Below are 17561 nucleotides of genomic sequence, written 5' to 3' on the forward strand. Positions count from 1 at the left end.
TTTCTGAGAAAACTTTGTTTAACATGAGTTTTTTTTTAGGCATTGTTCCAAAGCCACCCACAACTGGTAAGTGGCACCATTTTATAAATGAAAGATAATACGATAACTTGCATAAAGATAATCGATTTTATTATATACCACTTGTCAAAGTTTAATGTTCGTAGGGTTTCAATGGTTGAGAGTGAATCACGAGAGAGTGACAAAATTCTGATGTTGCCTCTCCTGACTGTCAATATTACACTTGGCCTCGCATTGTGAAATATTGGGCATTCTTGGGTCCACAAAACATAATAATTCCTTCGTCATGGTAAATAAGTGCTAATTAACACATTGTAATAATTTATGTTTAGATGGGAGATGGCAGCCTGTTGGAAAAGTGCTTGGTCAAATAGATGCTGGCTTGACTAAGACTCCTTGGACTGTGGATCCTAATGATAATGTCTTCTCACTACAAAATGGGAAACTGAAAAAGATTCCCGGAAAATTGACCCATGTTTCTTCTGGGCAATCTGGTGTGTGGGGTGTAAACCGTGCCGAAAATATCTACTTCCGTAAGGGTATAACTAAACGCAAGAGTGGAATAGCATGGGCTCAAATTCCTGGTAAATTGAAACAGATAGACTCAGGACCATCAGGAATAGTGTGTGGTGTGAATCGTGCTGATAACATTTACTGTAGAACTGGCATTACTCCAAAACTCCGTCCTGGCAAAAGCTGGATCAGATTGCCAGGAAAACTCAGTTACATTTCATGTGGTGAATACGGACACTGGGGTGTAAACAAATTGCGAAATGTTTACTTCAGAAAAGGCGTTACACCAAAGAAGCCACAAGGAACTAAATGGCGAAGAGTAAAAGGCAAAAAACTGATTCAAATCGAGTCTGGACAATTTGGTGCTGTGTGGGGTGTTGATATAAATGGTAGAATATTTGTCAGAATTGGTATATCTGCCAAAACTCCATCAGGGAAAGCTTGGAAGGCAGTTGGAAAAACAATAGTTGCTAGTGTGTCCATAGGGCGTGGTAGGGTGTATGCTATTGGTCGAAATGGTAAACCAATTACTGGAGATGTTGACAAATTAATTGGTCCAGCTCCCACACCTGGGAATCCAGCACCACCAACACCACCTAAACCTAAACCAACCCCTAAACCAAAACCTAAGCTCCCCAAACCTCCAGCCCCTAAACCAGTTCCATGTCCACGTCCACCAACCCCACCAAAACCTCTCCCAATACCAAAACCATCACCAAGACCAATACCAAGACCACTTCCAAGACCAAGACCACGTCCAAGACCACGTCCAAGACCACGCCCAATAATCAGACCGAGGCCCAGACCCATACCAAGACCCCGACCTAGACCTATTCCTAGGCCTAGGCCAAGACCCATTCGACCCAGACCAAGACCACCTGGTCCTGTTCCTCCACCAGCTCCACGTCCATCTGGAACAAATGCAAAAGCTGGTATCTAATGTTTGATGTGTTTGATAAGTTAGATTCTCTTAAATATAGGAAAATTAGAACATCAATATTATGTTTGTTGCAAATAGCAATAAAAGAGCCCATAAGATTCAGAAAAATATCTTTATTTTGTGTTAAACCTGGTTCCATTTAGCTGTTTTCCATAAGCATATTAGAGATAACTTGTTCATAACAAAACACGGTTTAGGAATCAACATGAATTTTTTTTCTAACTCATGTCTGTTGCATTTGTTTAGGCAAAGCAGATATCATTTTCATTCTTGATTCTGCAACTGGAACTGGCAAGAAAGAGTTCAAGATAAGCTTGGAGTTCATGGTTGGTGTAACCAGCAACTTGGGTATTGCTAAGAGTGGAGTGAATGTAGGTCTTATTGTCATTGGTTCGAAACCCAAAAAGATGTTTGGCTTTAGGAAATATCGAAATATACCTTCTTTGAGAAACAAAGCATTGAAGATTCGTTATCGTGGAGCTGGCTTAAAGTGTAATGCTGGGGCAGCCCTAAAATTAGCAAAGAGTGACTTGTTCCGAAGGAGTAAGCGCAAAGATGCAGCTAAGATTATTATAACATTGTTGTCTTCTGAGTCTGCAGATGATGTGTCTACACCAGCAGCTTCTCTTAAAAGTACTGGTGTTACATCTATTGTTATTGGTATGGGGCAAGGTTTCTCACAGCCTCAGGTTGATTCAGTGGCTACCTCACCACAGCATCAGTTAACCAACATTGATTACACGAATCTGTTAGCTGCAACATCAGTTATTACAGACAAAGTTAAGAACGGTGAGTTCTTTTGAGGAAATTGTTTCCATATGTAAGATTCCTATATTATATTATGATGTTTTCAATTTTTAATTTACTGGGTTTTTAAATAATATTCTTCTCTTTTATAAAGTGATGGGGTTACCTGATAGTGAAGGAAACACACCTACAGGCAAACCAATTAGACCTGGAAAGCCTGGTGGGCCTCAAAGAACTAAAGGTATGTTAAACTTAGAAACATTATATTTAACATATGATTCTAACATATTATTCCTAATATTCTTTTGCAGCTGATGTAGGTTTCCTGATATCAGGATCAAGGAATGTTGGTTCAACTAACTTTAAACGGCTTTTGAAATTTGTACAGACAGTATACCAGGGGCTTACTGTGTCTCCTGTTGATACCCACATTGGATTACAAGTGTTTGCCAGTGGAGCAAGGGTTCAATTTGATTACAGAAAGTACAAGGATCCAGTTAGTATTGATAAAGCAATGCTCACAGTGCAATATCCTGGTGGTCGTGGAAATCGAGTTGGTGGAGCTCTTCGTAATGCAATGAGAAGATTGATTGGGAGAAGCTCACGACAAAGAGCACCACAAATTTTGATAATTTTCGTAACAGGTCGCTCTACTGATCCAGTTAACCGGATTGTGCAAAGAATGAGAAGAAGAATTAATATCATTCCCATTGGTGTTGGACGCAGAGCTGACAAGCGTCTTATAAAGAAATTGGCTTCCTCTGTAGATAATAGTGTGTCTGGAATTAATTATAGACAACTACCATCTGCTAGACAGATTGTCATTAATTTGGTTAAAAAAAGTAAGTCTTCCACTAATTTACATTAAATATTGTTTTTACAGTTTTTGTATGCTTCATTTTATTGAATATTTCGTATTCCTAAAAATATATATTTCACTTATGATGTTTAATGATTTATATATTTTTCATTTGGAAACTTTAGCATGCACTATTTAACAAAACCATTACTTTCTTTCAAAGTTATAAGTCCACCACCAAAACCTAAAAGACCTAGGCCTTTGAGACCAAAACCACGCCCTGGAAGAGCACCTAGACCCAAACCACGTCCAAGACCACTTCCTCCTCCAATTGTGAAGCCGCCGACCAAACCTCCTGTTCTTCCTCCAGTACCAACTGGACCACCTGCTGAACCAGGCACGCCTCCACCTGGACCTCAAAGTAAGCCCTTGTTACATGTAAAATCCATACACCATAAGGGAAAGTAAATTTACCAATACTTGGCATGTTTTTTAAACATTCACATGTTCATTGAAGATCCATTTTTGATAGTGTGACTTATAGTGTTTGAGGTGTGAGTTTTATGGCAATTTGGAAACATTTCCAAACATAGGTACATTTAGTACATTACATAATTGATTCACTCTTATACATTGTTTTCAGATCATATTTACTTTATCACAATCTTTACTGGCCATCAAAAGAAAGCTGGTAGCAAGGCCAGTGCATTTGCCATAGTGAGTGGTGAAAATGGTGACACTAAAGAGATTGAACTGAAGAAGAGGGAAGGAAGAAAGAACATTCCTCCTTTCAAGAGAGGAAGGTTTGTAATTTCTACATTTCCTTAAAATGGTTGTGATAATTCTTAGTCTCAATGCCAAGTATTAGGATGCAATATTTACAAAGATGGAATACTGCCATGAAATTCTTATATATTTTTTAAATTTCTATAGTGCTATTGCTTTCCAATTTGTAAATAATGATTTGGGTCCATTGAAGTCAGTCACTGTCAGGCATGACAACAAGGGAGGAAAAGAAGCCTGGTTTATCAATCAGGTATATGGATTATTATAATATTAAAAAAACTCCAGAATAATTAGTGCTGGATTAGCTTTATCATTTTTAGAAAAATAACTATATCTTGATTTTTTTACTGATTTTTTCATTTAATTTAGGTAACTGTAGTGGATTACACCACTGGTGATAACTACCAATTCCCAGCACGGCAGTGGCTTGATAAGCAAAGAGGTGACAAGAAACTATCAAGGACTTTCAATAAAGGTAAAATTCAGTTTTCTCTTACAAAGTTCCTAGTTTGCCCCTTTTTTTTTCATCACCATCCCAGCTCCCATCATCCCAACTTTCATCACCATTCCAGCTCTCATCACTAGTGATAACATTATATGATTTGTCATTATATATTAAGAAATTATTGTTTTATAATTATTAATTTAGGCTTGGAAATTACTGGTAAACAACAAGACAACTTGAACAAATGGTGCAGAATGAATGTTCGAACTACTGGAGCATCTAAATTGGTTGCATTGTTTGACTACAACAGAAAGAGACGTGGAAAGAAATGGCGTTGTTACAAAAAGAGAGCTCTCAATCCTGAAGGAACTGCGTATAATGTACAAAAGAAAAGTAAAGAATACTTTACTAGGCACAAGAAGCTTACTGAGCTTTTAGGACGATGTGAGTAGCTTTCCAATTCCTATTTTGGTATTTTTAGACATGCTATTAATTGAAAAACTCTAATCACAAATATTACATTCTTAGTAAGAAAACAAACCCCAACTAAGAAAAAAGAAAAAGGTTTGTGTGAGTCTTAACAAAATTACAAAGGAAATATGGATTTGAAATTTACACAAAATTTATAGTATTAAATTGCTGTGAAACTAAACAGTAAACAACTCCTTACAGTTCAACCTGGAGTACGTATGGAAACATGGAAAAATATCCGTGGTAACAGATTATCTAATCTCCAAGCTGATAATCGCTTCCCTAACAAACCTGATGAACAATCAACCCTGAAAACATTTGATATTGGAAAGAATCGTTTTGACAACTATGGCGTGCGAGTCTCTGGATTCTTCAGGGTATGTTTATTGTGGTTGTGCATCAATGTTCCATCATAATACAAAAAATTAAATGTTCACTTTTTTGAAATATTATTAACATATTTCTCTATTATTAGCCTCCAATCAGTGGTTTTTATATATTCTACCTTGCAAGCGATGATGAAGGTGAATTCTGGTTAAGCACTGATGAGGACAAGGGAAATGCACGGAAATTAGCAGAATTAAAGGAAACAAAGAAAACTGGTCATACTGGTTATCAACAGTGGAATAAGTAAGTAGAATGGCAGACTTGTTCGGGAATATTGACTTTAAAGACTTTTTCATCTTAACTTTTTACACACCTGAGTATGCAAAAAATTTGATGCATGGTGATATACTCGAGTTCGCTTGCGTACTGAATGAATGTATCATTTTCTCTATCATATACTCAAGTACTAAATTAATCAATAATTTTTTAGATATCCAAATGATCAGGTAACAGAGAAAGTCTGGCTTGTAGCAGGAAAATCCTACTACATAAAGGCACTTATGAAAGAAGGCGGTGGAGGTGATCATCTAAGCATTGGTGTACGTTATCCTGGTGGCAAATTTGACAGACCCATTAGCAAGAACATTTTCCTGGCTCCTGGTATGCTTGCTTTAAATACTTGGAAATTCATGTAGTATTTTAGTTCTGCTTAGTTATGTTAATATGTTTCAATTATGTTCTGATTAGTTAGCTTTAAATATTTCTTATGGTTTTGGGACTTTTATTTAGTCCCTGCTGGAGTAGTTTTACCAGGCACTGAAACCCCAGGAGCCCCAAGTACCCCAGGAACAACAACAACTACACCTGGAAGTGGTGGTGCAGCACAACCTAGTACCCCTGGTGGTGCTCCTGGCCAACCAGCAGAACCAAGTAAGTATCACATAGTTCAATGCTTGCCTATTTAGAGCCTCATTTTCTTCTACAATCTTTTCCTCTGGAGTTCTTGCATTACACAAATGACTGAATTTTGAAATATCTAAATCATTTTTAGCTGCTAAAAATGGTGTTACATATGAGTTATGGCAAAACATTGGAACAAACTTTATTGCCAAACTGAAAGAGGACCCAAGATTCCCAAGCAATCCTGATAAAATGGAAGTTCTACCTAACTTTGAGTCTGCCAAAAATTTTGCTGATAACTATGGTGCTCGTTTGACAACCTACTTTAGGGTAATGAAATTATAAATGTTTTATATTAAAGACAAGCACATTATATCATGTTAGCTTTTATGTAAACATTACATAACATGCATTTTCTTGTTATCTTTTCCCATATAACATAGTCAGGTTTGCCATTTTTTTAAATTCTCATTATACCAATGAGGAGTATCTCTAGCAACCCTTTAGTTGTACATGTTTTGATTAATGTATTGGTTTTAGGCCCCATTGACTGGCACTTACACCTTTTATTTGGCTGGAGATGATCAGTGTGAGTTGTGGATAAGTAGTGATGATGCTGAAGTTAATGCCAGACGTATCCTGGCCTTCGCACCAAATCAATGGACTAATCCAAATCAATTCAACAAGTAAGATAGCATGGATGATTATGATAGACAAGTTGAATTAAGGGAACATTTTAATAATTTTTGCGCAAGTGAGAAAACATATCCACAAAACAATCTTGGGTTTGCTGTCTTTGAAGGTTCCCAGCTAATCAAGTATCTGGACCAATCAAACTAGAAAAAGGACGTGCATACTTCATGCAGGCCTTTGTTAAAGAAGGAGGTGGAGGAGATCACATCAGTGTGGGAGTAAAGCTTCCAAATAAGAAAATGGAGAGACCAATTCGAAACACTAACTTGTTTATTGGACCCAATGGTAAGCTTAGATTGCAGGTTTTCTTTATGGTGTTTTTGCTTAAAAAACAAAATTTTACAGCTCTGTACTATTGCATCATTAAAGATACATAATTTGAACCAATTAACCTGAACTCTCTATTGTTTTTAGTTCCTGCATTACCACCAAAGGGCACTCCTGCTGCACCAGCCCCAGGCACACCTGGTGCTGGACCTCAGGGTAAGTCTTCTATCATGTTTTGACTTACATCTAATTTCTATTTAATTGTAATTGTTTTGGGCAAGTAAATGATGATGTAAATTGTTTTGCCATCTCATAAAGCCAGTGCTGAAAATAAGGTACTCTAACCAGCAAAGGATTTACCCCATTAACTGGCAGTAAGCTTTCATTGCAACTGGTAATTCATCTGGCATTAGAATGAGTGCAATACTAAAATATGTAGCATCTAGGTGCATCGCAAGCTAAATTGTAACGCAACACTGCTAAAATGTAGTTTGGTTGTGAATATGTTCATAGAGTACTCCTATTTATCATTTTGTCTTTGTAGATGTTACAGCTATTATAAACTGTGATGATAGAATGGAGCTTTATGCAGATGGTGTTCAAATTGGAAAAGACAATGGCAAATGGTTTATGAGTAAAATCTATAAACTTCCAGCTACCACTAAGGTTGTTGCTATCCATGGTTTCAACATTGGTGGCCCTGCTGGCATAATTGGATCATTTAGCACAGGACTTGTTACTGATGAAACCTGGCGTTGTACCAACAAGAAATATCCAAAATGGCAATCTCCTGCATTTGATGATAGTGCTTGGCCAGGTGCTGAAGTTGTGAAAAGAAATGACAAAATCAAAGGACCGTCTATTGCCAAAGAGGCAAAATGGATATGGACTTCAAGAAATACTGATCTCAATGTTTATTGTAGAAATACTCTTGGTAAGTGTTTAGTTCGATTAAACTAACCTTGTTTGCACTTTCCAAGTAGACAGCTAATTCCAGTAATGTTTCCTTCAACAGGTTGCATATTTGAAGCTTGACCAACAACCACGTTTAAGTCCCTTAGGAACACTAACGCCTGTATTCTAAAAGCTAACTCATACCCAAACTCATTGAGTGATGGAACTCAATCTTCTTATGTTTTTATGAAAATATTTCTACATGAATAGAGTGTGATTTTTAGTGTTTCACCATAAATCTTTCCACTGATTAAGAAATAACTTTTTCACTGATTAGTAATAACAAAATTTCCATGTCACCCTCAATGTGTGAGTGCATGAGCTGTATTCTAAAAGTTCACTCAAAATTTATCTCCATGCATGTAATTGTGAGATTGCTGTGGACTATTTTACCTAAAGTATGTTACCATTGATTGTTGAATGAAGTACAACAAAGAAACAAATTTTGAGTCGAATTTCTAATATCTTCACACAGTTAAACCACCACCACCTCAGACCACAACAGGCAACCAACCAGGTAAGAAATAGTTGACAATGTTATAATGCATCATGTGAGTTCTGCCATGTGTTACAAAAGATAGAGGAAACTGCATCTCTCTGCTTTTACATTCCAAAACCTGTGCTCATGACTGTCTTGTTATTTTAGTTGCCCGACCAGGTGTTACTATGGAAATTTGGAAAAACATCCCTGGAAACAATGTTTATCAATTGAAGGAAAATCCACGTTTCCCAAGCAAACCGGACACTTCCTCAGTTATCCCAAACATGGCAACACCAGTGAATAAAATGGACAACTTTGGTATTCGATTGACTGCATACTTTAAGGTATGGTTCAAATGCATAGTAGATTTTATTGCCAGTAGCTGCTACAAACAACATAATATCAGCATGAGAATGTTAAAGTACTGCCTTTAGTCATTATTCTTTCATGTATAGATTTTATCAAACTATTTCATTTGGTATAACTGCACAATAGTGCTAGCCAAGCAATGTGGCCACCAAACTAGTATATAGCTACAGTAGTTTCAAAAAGCTGATACTAGTACTGTATAGAATGGAAAATGGCAGTCGGCTCTACAGTGAAAAAGGAGAATCAACTTACATTAGTAATGTGCACTGAGGTTATCTAGACAAGTATATAGATGTCCTTGACTTGCTTAGCCTATTGCTGAAAGGCATGCTAACTACATTTGTCACCACCAGGCTCCAGAATCAGGAGGATATATTTTCTCAATTGCTGGAGATAATCAATGTGAATTCTGGCTCAGTACAGATGAAACACCAACAAATGCTAAATATCTTATGGGAACTGCTGCTAATACATGGACAAATCCTAATCAGTTCAACAAGTATGCTTCTCTATTATTCCTTAATCTCTTTTATTCCTTAATCTCTTTTATTTATATTGTTTGACAGAACTGTCACTTTACAGCACAATCAAATAACAGTAGGGTTGAAAAAGGTGTTATAATGATTTTTTTTAATGTTAAGATACCCAAAGAAACAAGTATCAAAACCAGTTCAACTCCAACAAGGCAAAGTATACTTCATGCAAGCCATTGCAAAAGAAGGTGGTGGAGGTGACCATTTATCTGTGAAGGTTAAACTTCCTTCTGGAGCAGAAAAAATGCCTTTGGGTGGGAAGGATGTTTACACTGGAGTGCCACGTATGTTTTGTATGATTCAAAAGATTTTTTAGGAAATGCATTCCAGGTTATTCATAGCAGCCATCTGTTTTTTTCTTCTAGCCCCACCTACTACACCTGGTGGAAAACCAGTTACTCCTCCAGCACCATCGCTACCTGGTAAGATTAACATAAGATGTTTTGTGTTCATTATTGATATATAAAAGATGATGGTGAGTGGTCAGTGCAAAAATACATAAGATCTTTTCCATACTATAACTCCAGACTCCAATTGGAAGGTATTCTCAATTGGTTTTTTGTCAATTTTTAGAACGTGGAGTTACTATGGAAATATATAACAACATTCCTGGAATGACTTTGGATCGTTTGTTGTACAATAAGAAGTTCCGATCAAAAACACCGGACTCAAGTCAGAAACTACCAGGCCTTGTTTCACCCATGAATGTGGCAGATAATTATGGATTGCGTCTGACTACTTTCTATGTGGTATGTGATGTAATAGATAAAATTTTATATTTTTATATTTGCCATAGAGAGATCGTAATTGCTGATAATGCCTTGTTTAACATTCTGCTTCTCTTCTGCCTAACAAGTATGGTGAAGACTTTGAGGTGAACAGTAGTTTAGTAGATGCTAGTGCTTAAATTAGACTTTGTCTTCCTAGGCACCAGAAACAGGGAAATATACCTTCTATGTTGCTGGGGATGATCAATGTCGATTGTCAATCAGTAATGATGATGATCCTAAGCACTTAAAGACTATCATTAGATTCAAGAATGGATTGTGGACACGGCCAAACCAATGGGACAAGTATGTAACTGTACATTACAGAAATATAGAACTTTAGAGAAATACACTTAGCATCTTAGTATTTCCATCCAAACCATTAATGTCTTTTAAACTTTTATCTTTCAGTACAGTAAGTAATCCATTTCTTTCCCTAGACATCCATCACAAAGATCAGCTCCAATCAACTTGTCTAGAGGTCAGGTGTATTACATCGAAGCCTTGATGAAAGAAGGGGGAGGTGGAGATCACATTAGTGTTGGAGTAAAACTACCAAGTGGTTTCTTACAAAGACCTATTTCAAACAATGATGTCTATATTAAACCACCAGGTACCTGTTTTTAATTGATTATATCCTATATACACTTATGCAATAATTGGGAACATACTATATATATTCAGTAAACAGCTGGCATAGGAGGGTATTCTGGCATCACATTCAAACAAATTCTGACATATTTATCATCTCTTTCTTTTTCAAACAGGTCCTATTGGTGTCACACCTTCAACACCTGGTAAATTTAAAAATTCCTCTTTTTAAAGTAGACATGCTAACCTTTTATCAATTCTTGGCATCTGGATACTGAAGTTCAGTGGTCAAATCAATTTTTAGGAAATTAAAATTCTGCAAGGTTGAAAATATAATTCTGCACAGTTATTTATTATCTGTTTTACTTTCATAGAGAGTGGAGTCACTATGGAAGTCTATAAGAATATACCAGGAAACACTCTTTCCAGTCTTACCACAAACCCAAAATATCCAAGTAAGCCGGATGTAACAACCAAAATTAAGAAATTGAAAACCCCACAAAATGCAGGTGATTTGTATGGAGTACGTCTAACAACATATTATGTGGTGAGTAATCATTTTTGGTACTCTTGTTTTTTTTAAAAAAATAAGAAAACATAAGAAAAATTTTAATTTTTCCACTCTATATTAAATGCAATTGATTTTTTCTTTGCCCAGGCTCCAAGATCAGGCACATATGTTTTCTATGTCTCTGGTGATGATCAGTGTAAACTGTCTCTGAGTACAGACAACAAACCAGAACACCTGAAGGAAATTGTTCGCTTCCCAAAGAACCTCTGGACTAATCGTAACCAATGGAACAAGTGAGCATTTGCATGGCTGTGCACTAATACAAATTAATGTTTCCCCTACTTTAGCATTTTTCAGCTTTCATTATTAATGATTAGGTAGATTGGATCAGTCTTCTTTTTCAAGTCTATGTGTATTTTTTGACTGTAATGTCAATATCAAACCTGTTGTTTATGCTTTACTCAGGCATCAAAAACAAAAATCAAGACCAGTCTATTTGTCAAAGGGCAAAGCATATTACCTAGAGGCTGTCATGAAGGAAGGCAAAGGTGGTGATCATCTTAGTGTTGGGGTAAAACTTCCTGGGAGGAAAAGGCCAAGACCAATATCTAAAGAAGATGTTTATGTTAAACCACCAGGTAGATTAATTTAATAATCCCACTACACTGTTGTTGCAACCCAGTGTGGCAGCATTTGCTATCCTTTCTTTAATATCCTCCACTCTATACTATTCTTCTCTATCCCCAACCTGGTTAATGAACCCTAACTTTCGTGACTGCATATACTGAACAAATTGTTTGAATATTGTTTAGCACCAGGAACTGCTGTTGTTGGAGGCAAAGGAATACCTGGTGAGGGCAATAAATCTTTTTATGCCAGCGCATAAACATTGATTGAAATTACTAAATTCATATGTCTCTAAAACTTTAACAACTTCAATTCTTTTAGAAAATGGTGTGACTTTTGCAAAATGGAGAAACATTCCTGGTAAAGCTCTCTCAAAACTCTTCACTGATCCACGTTTCCCCAACAAACCTGACACTTCAAAGAAGATTGGTCGCCTTTCTATCAGACCAAACCAAGGAGATCGCTTTGGTGTGAGACTAACAACTTACTATGTGGTATGTCATTGTCTATTTAAATGCTTTTGAAAGGAGAGTTCACAGTTCATTGACATATGCTAACTATTAGGAGTGATTAAATTAATTGTAGTCACTTAAATTCACTTAAAATGCATACTAATCTTGTCATTCCATATAGGCTCCTTCAACAGGAAAATATGTGTTCTATGTTGCTGGTGATAATCAATGTCAGTTATCACTTAGTAGTGACGAGAAACCCGAAAACCTTAAGATTCTTGTGTTATTCCCCAAAGATCGGTGGACTCGACCCAAGAGCTTTAAACAGTAAGCCTTGCTTCAGATGAATACAGTTTTCACATTGTTCTAACTGCTTCTGTTGAGGTTGAGTTATGGAATAACATACACTTTTCGTTTCAGGTATTCATGGCAGAAATCCAGACCTGTGAGGCTTGAGCGTGGAGGAGTTTACTACTTGGAAGCTTTAATGAAGGAGGATATTGGAGGAGATCATCTTAGCATCGCTGTCAAGCAACCAAGGAGAAGAGGGCCAAGAATCATCCCTAAAAGAGACTTGTATGTAAAGCCACCAGGTATGATTTGCTTCCAAGGTTGTATGCCTACAGCCATAAGTACCATTGCATTTTGAAAATGGTAATGTTTTTTTATCTGTGAGGTTTAAAATTGTTTTGTAGTCATCCATATGATTTGCCGTAATAGTATATTCTAAAATGAAAATACAATATCGATATTATTGACACAAACTGATTGTCAATTGTTTGCAACATATTATTCCACATAATTTCATTTCTTTACCTTTTAGCACCAACCAATCCCACTGCACCTCCAGGAATACCTGTTCCAGAAAATGGAGTTAATGTACAAATGTGGTTCAATATTCCTGGAACTAATCTAAATACTCTTATCACAAACCCTCGCTATCCTGGGAAACCTGATGTTTCTAGAAAAACACTAGGCCTTGAAACTCAAGAAAATATTGATGATAATTATGGAGTACGATTAACAACCTATTTCATGGTAAGTTATATTTTCAAGCATTTCATAAGAGTAGCATCAATCTCAGACATATTCTTTCATTTGTTAATGTATTTTCTCTAAGGTGATACCAACTCAATTAAATACTAATAACCTTCCTTTTCCAGCCACCTAAATCGGGATCCTATGTATTCTATATCGCTGGTGATGATCAAACTAAACTATCATTAAGCACAGACAACAAACCAGAGAATCTGCGTCAAATAATCTTTAATAAGAAGTGGACTGGGAGAAGACAATACAGAAAGTATGTATATAACAAAATAGTACAATTTGAACTATTATAACTGTAAAAAATTGTGGCTGGGCTGTGCAATTACTGTTGTAGGTCTTTAATAATCATAATGCACAATTGTTATGATATATGTGATTGGATTTGATATTTTAACATGGCATTACCATTCTTTTTTTTTATTTCAAGATATCCATCACAAAAATCATCCAAGATCCAGCTTCAACAAGGCAGCTTCTACTTCATGGAGGCATTAATGAAAGAAGGTGGAGGAGGTGACCATCTAAGTGTTGCTGTCAAACAGCCTCGTGGGTATGGACCAAAACCCATATCCAAGAATTATCTCTATGCCAAACTACCTGGTATGTATGGTTCTTTGGTTTTTATCTGTGGTCAAAAGTCACAATCTTGTTACTTGTACTTAATTAGGACTATATGAATAAACTCTTAACCACAGGGTAGACTAAATTTTTACAACTGATATGTACCAGGTTCGAAGTCTATGTGCATAATTTATATCAAAATTCACAATTATACTTTTTATGTCTTTCACCTATTTTTCACATATTAAATAATAACAATTTCTTTGCAACAAAGTAAATTGTATTTTCCATTTTTTCATAGGCCCAACAACACCTGAAACTGGTGGTGGAGGAGGAACACCTACAACTACTCCTGTTGAAGAGCGTGAGTGGCTTTATTTATTGTGATCACTGTGTATTGTCCTACTGTGTATTGTGCCAAAAACTATAAGGTTTATCATAACTAAAATAAAACAACTTTTGTCTATAGCTCCAGCAAAACGAGGTGTGAACTTTGATATCTGGGAAAATATACCAGGCAATGACTTGAAGTTACTCTTCAAAGATAAGCGTTACCCTGATAATCCAGACAAGACTCAGGCATTACCTTCATTCAGCACACCACAGAATCGTGGAGATAATTATGGTGCAAGAGTAACAGGATATTATCAGGTAAATGTGAAAAAAAATTGGGAAAAGATGCTGTCATCATTTCATTACAACAATGATTATTTTATTGCTACAATATACATAAATTGCCAAACTATATAACTATTTAATATGTCTATTAAATGTGATAATTTTATATTTTTAGGCACCACAAACTGGAGACTACAGATTCTATATTGCCTCAGATGATTCTTCTGAATTGCGACTTAGTACAGATGACACAAAAGTTAATGCAAGAAGAATTGCAGGGGTCAAAGGCCATACAAGTCCCAGACAATGGAATAAGTATGTTCTGTCTCTCATATTACTCTCATACAATGGTTGTCATCTTTTATGCATTTAGTCTGAAGGATTTTTTCAATGCAGGCATAAAATCGTTCCTCTCCTTTATGTATGACAATGATCTGAATGCAAGTCTACTTGTTAAGTTTACTTGTAATGACTATGCTTTATTGTTTTTGTAACACTCACCCGGTCATATGTAATGACCGGGTGAGTGTTATAAAAACAATAAAGCATAGTCGTAGTAATGACACTAACCTCCACTGCAAAGGAACCAGGAATTCTTAATTCATAATTCAAAGTATTAATAAACATTGTTTTGATAGATATAAAAAACAGCAAAGATCTAAACCAATCGGTCTGGAAAAGGGAAGAGTTTATTACATGGAGGCATATCTCAAAGAAGGTGGTGGTGGTGATCACCTAACTGTGCGTGTGAAACTGCCTTCAGGAAGTACACAAACACCTTTGATGAAAAATCTTTACACCAAGTCACCAGTTCGTAAGTTGCCTTAAAACTTCTATACAATTTTACTGTATGACAGCATCCTTATCAAATTTGCTAGAGTAGGTATGTATGTTTGTTCAGTTACAAATTTCCACCTGCAGCTCTTAAATACATAACACCTGGAACAATCTGTGTATGCTCATTTGAGTTCAATTTTTTTAGCTCCAAAACCTGGCCGACCATTCCCATCGTGGCCTGATGACTTCCGTTGGAATAATGCCGGACCAATACAGAACTATCGTTGTGTACAGATATCAGAGCCTGCTGACAAACATACATGGCAAGATAACTTCTTCTGTTCTTCTGGTGACAAGAAGGATCCTGGAATAAAGTGGAGTTTTGCAGGTCCAAAGAATGGAATGAAATGTATACAGGTCAAAGAACCAGCTGACCCCCATACCTGGCATGATAACTATCTCTGCCTACCTAGTGATTCCCCACTCAATCTTAAGTGGTCATTTTCTGGGCCGATTTCTGGAAAAGCTTGTATACAGTGGTCTGAACCTGCTGATCCACACACATGGAACGATAATTATTTGTGTGGTAAGTATATATTACTTTTACTTTACTTTAAACTAAGGATGATTGACAACAAAATGTATTTAAAAATCATGGTAATATGAACAATTTTACTTTAAGAAGAAGAAATAAAAACTGACTTGATATTAATATAGAATAATAATGCATCACTTTTAAGATATAATAAGTGTCAACTACAAAAGCAATTACATCTTTTTTATTGTTGTATGAATATCAAAATATAAGATAATAAATATTTTGATATTATAAATATCTTGCTTATGTTTAAGGTGACAAGTATACACCTCCAGGGGTTCCAGCAACTCCAAGTGGCCCACCAACCACTCCAGTTAAAAAACCTGTTAGTCCAGGAGGGAAACCAGCCATCCCAGCTACACCTGGCGCTGTTCCTGCTACACCTGGTGCTACTCCTGCCTCTCCTGGAAGTGTTCCAACCACACCTGGTGGAAGACCTGCTACCCCAGGTGGAAGACCTGCTACCCCAGGTGGAAGACCTGCTACTCCGGGTGGAAGACCTGCTACCCCAGGTGTAAAACCTGCTGTCCCAGGCACTGTCCCAGGCACTGTCCCAGGCACTGTCCCAGGCACTGTCCCAGTCACTCCAGGTGGAAAACCTGCTGTCCCAGGAACTGTGCCAACAACTCCAGGTGTCAAACCTGCTGTCCCTGCCAAACCAGTTGGTCCAGGTACTGAACCTAAACCTTCAAGTAAGTATTCTTCCAATTCATGTATGAGTATTTCTGAAGTTACTAAAGACACACAATATCATGTGAAGATTAAAAAAAATTGTGGATTGGTATGGAAAAGCATACTACCATTCTAGATGTCATGTCATGTGGAGACAAACCCATCAGTTCCTTGGTCTTAAAAAATTAATATGCAGTCAGTGTTTATCAGGTTCAAAGTGTTTGATTAACCCCTAAATGTTAATATCCTATTTTTCACAGAAAAATGGAAGAGAATTCGTGGAAAACTTGATCAAATTGATGGTGGTTTGAAAAAAACTGTGCTTGGTACAGACTCAAGCCAGATTGTTCGCCGAGTTGGAAGAACAACAAACAAACTGTATCCTATCAAACAACCTACTCTTCTGAGACATGTTAGCGTTGGTCAAGGAGGTGTTTGGGGTGTTAATGCAAATGGCCAGATTATGTTCTCTCAGCCCAAAAAGCCATGGCAAATTGTACCTGGTATTCTTGCACAGGTAGACTCTGGACCTGCTGGCGTTGTATATGGTGTAACTAAAGACCACAAAATTTTTGTCAGAGAAGGAATATTACCCAATATGCCAATGGGAACCATGTGGCGTAGGGTACCAGGTCGTCTGAAGTATGCCTCCTGTGGTCTGTTTGGCTGTTGGGGTGTCAACAGAAAGAACCATGTGTACTTTAGGGTTGGTGTGAATGCAGTTCGTCCAGGTGGTCTCAAATGGATCAGGGTTGGCACAAATGTTAAGCTTACCCAGATTGAGGCTGGTCCAGCTGGAATTGTGGTAGGCTTGCTTCCAGATGGTGCTGTTGTGATAAGAGTTGGTGTAACAAGAGATCTACCTTATGGAAGGTCATGGAAAAAGTTAAGAACATTAAATACTCCTGTCAAACATGTTTCAGTCTCACTGGATAAGATCTACATTGTCACTCAACTTCGGGATGTGTATGTAAGTCTGCTAAAGAAATCACCTGACACAAAAACACCTGCTGGACCTTTGCCACCACCAGGAACAAAACCACCACCGGAAGCATCAAGTAAGTGGTTAGCCAGTGCTGTATTTGACTATGACA

At 36.9% G+C, this 17561-nt stretch overlaps 1 protein-coding gene across 3 annotated transcripts in view; it reads left to right on the forward strand.

Moving 5' to 3' along the window:
• The window catches only part of LOC114533086, an 89972-nt gene that overhangs the window by 53158 nt on the left and 19253 nt on the right, over window positions 1-17561 (forward strand). For all 3 annotated transcript variants that reach the window (XM_028554671.1, XM_028554681.1, XM_028554677.1), the window contains 46 exons: window positions 40-66; window positions 351-1463; window positions 1718-2260; window positions 2373-2459; window positions 2530-3060; window positions 3241-3438; window positions 3661-3820; window positions 3951-4053; window positions 4173-4278; window positions 4453-4692; window positions 4777-4812; window positions 4921-5096; window positions 5195-5349; window positions 5537-5706; window positions 5836-5976; window positions 6098-6276; window positions 6487-6632; window positions 6749-6924; window positions 7054-7122; window positions 7451-7840; window positions 8336-8377; window positions 8507-8685; window positions 9064-9209; window positions 9352-9527; window positions 9609-9665; window positions 9817-9992; window positions 10171-10316; window positions 10451-10623; window positions 10778-10807; window positions 10976-11148; window positions 11260-11405; window positions 11578-11750; window positions 11925-11963; window positions 12061-12233; window positions 12373-12518; window positions 12612-12784; window positions 13015-13229; window positions 13355-13494; window positions 13669-13841; window positions 14104-14166; window positions 14272-14453; window positions 14596-14735; window positions 15059-15234; window positions 15403-15783; window positions 16050-16487; window positions 16728-17525. In XM_028554671.1, the coding sequence (XP_028410472.1) occupies window positions 40-66; window positions 351-1463; window positions 1718-2260; window positions 2373-2459; window positions 2530-3060; window positions 3241-3438; window positions 3661-3820; window positions 3951-4053; window positions 4173-4278; window positions 4453-4692; window positions 4777-4812; window positions 4921-5096; window positions 5195-5349; window positions 5537-5706; window positions 5836-5976; window positions 6098-6276; window positions 6487-6632; window positions 6749-6924; window positions 7054-7122; window positions 7451-7840; window positions 8336-8377; window positions 8507-8685; window positions 9064-9209; window positions 9352-9527; window positions 9609-9665; window positions 9817-9992; window positions 10171-10316; window positions 10451-10623; window positions 10778-10807; window positions 10976-11148; window positions 11260-11405; window positions 11578-11750; window positions 11925-11963; window positions 12061-12233; window positions 12373-12518; window positions 12612-12784; window positions 13015-13229; window positions 13355-13494; window positions 13669-13841; window positions 14104-14166; window positions 14272-14453; window positions 14596-14735; window positions 15059-15234; window positions 15403-15783; window positions 16050-16487; window positions 16728-17525 (9600 nt within the window). The remainder of the gene's footprint in view (window positions 1-39; window positions 67-350; window positions 1464-1717; window positions 2261-2372; window positions 2460-2529; window positions 3061-3240; window positions 3439-3660; window positions 3821-3950; window positions 4054-4172; window positions 4279-4452; window positions 4693-4776; window positions 4813-4920; window positions 5097-5194; window positions 5350-5536; window positions 5707-5835; window positions 5977-6097; window positions 6277-6486; window positions 6633-6748; window positions 6925-7053; window positions 7123-7450; window positions 7841-8335; window positions 8378-8506; window positions 8686-9063; window positions 9210-9351; window positions 9528-9608; window positions 9666-9816; window positions 9993-10170; window positions 10317-10450; window positions 10624-10777; window positions 10808-10975; window positions 11149-11259; window positions 11406-11577; window positions 11751-11924; window positions 11964-12060; window positions 12234-12372; window positions 12519-12611; window positions 12785-13014; window positions 13230-13354; window positions 13495-13668; window positions 13842-14103; window positions 14167-14271; window positions 14454-14595; window positions 14736-15058; window positions 15235-15402; window positions 15784-16049; window positions 16488-16727; window positions 17526-17561) is intronic.

This window comes from Dendronephthya gigantea, unplaced genomic scaffold, assembly GCF_004324835.1.
Source record: "Dendronephthya gigantea isolate DGI-Jeju-01 unplaced genomic scaffold, DenGig_1.0 000002F, whole genome shotgun sequence".
NCBI lineage: Eukaryota > Metazoa > Cnidaria > Anthozoa > Malacalcyonacea > Nephtheidae > Dendronephthya > Dendronephthya gigantea.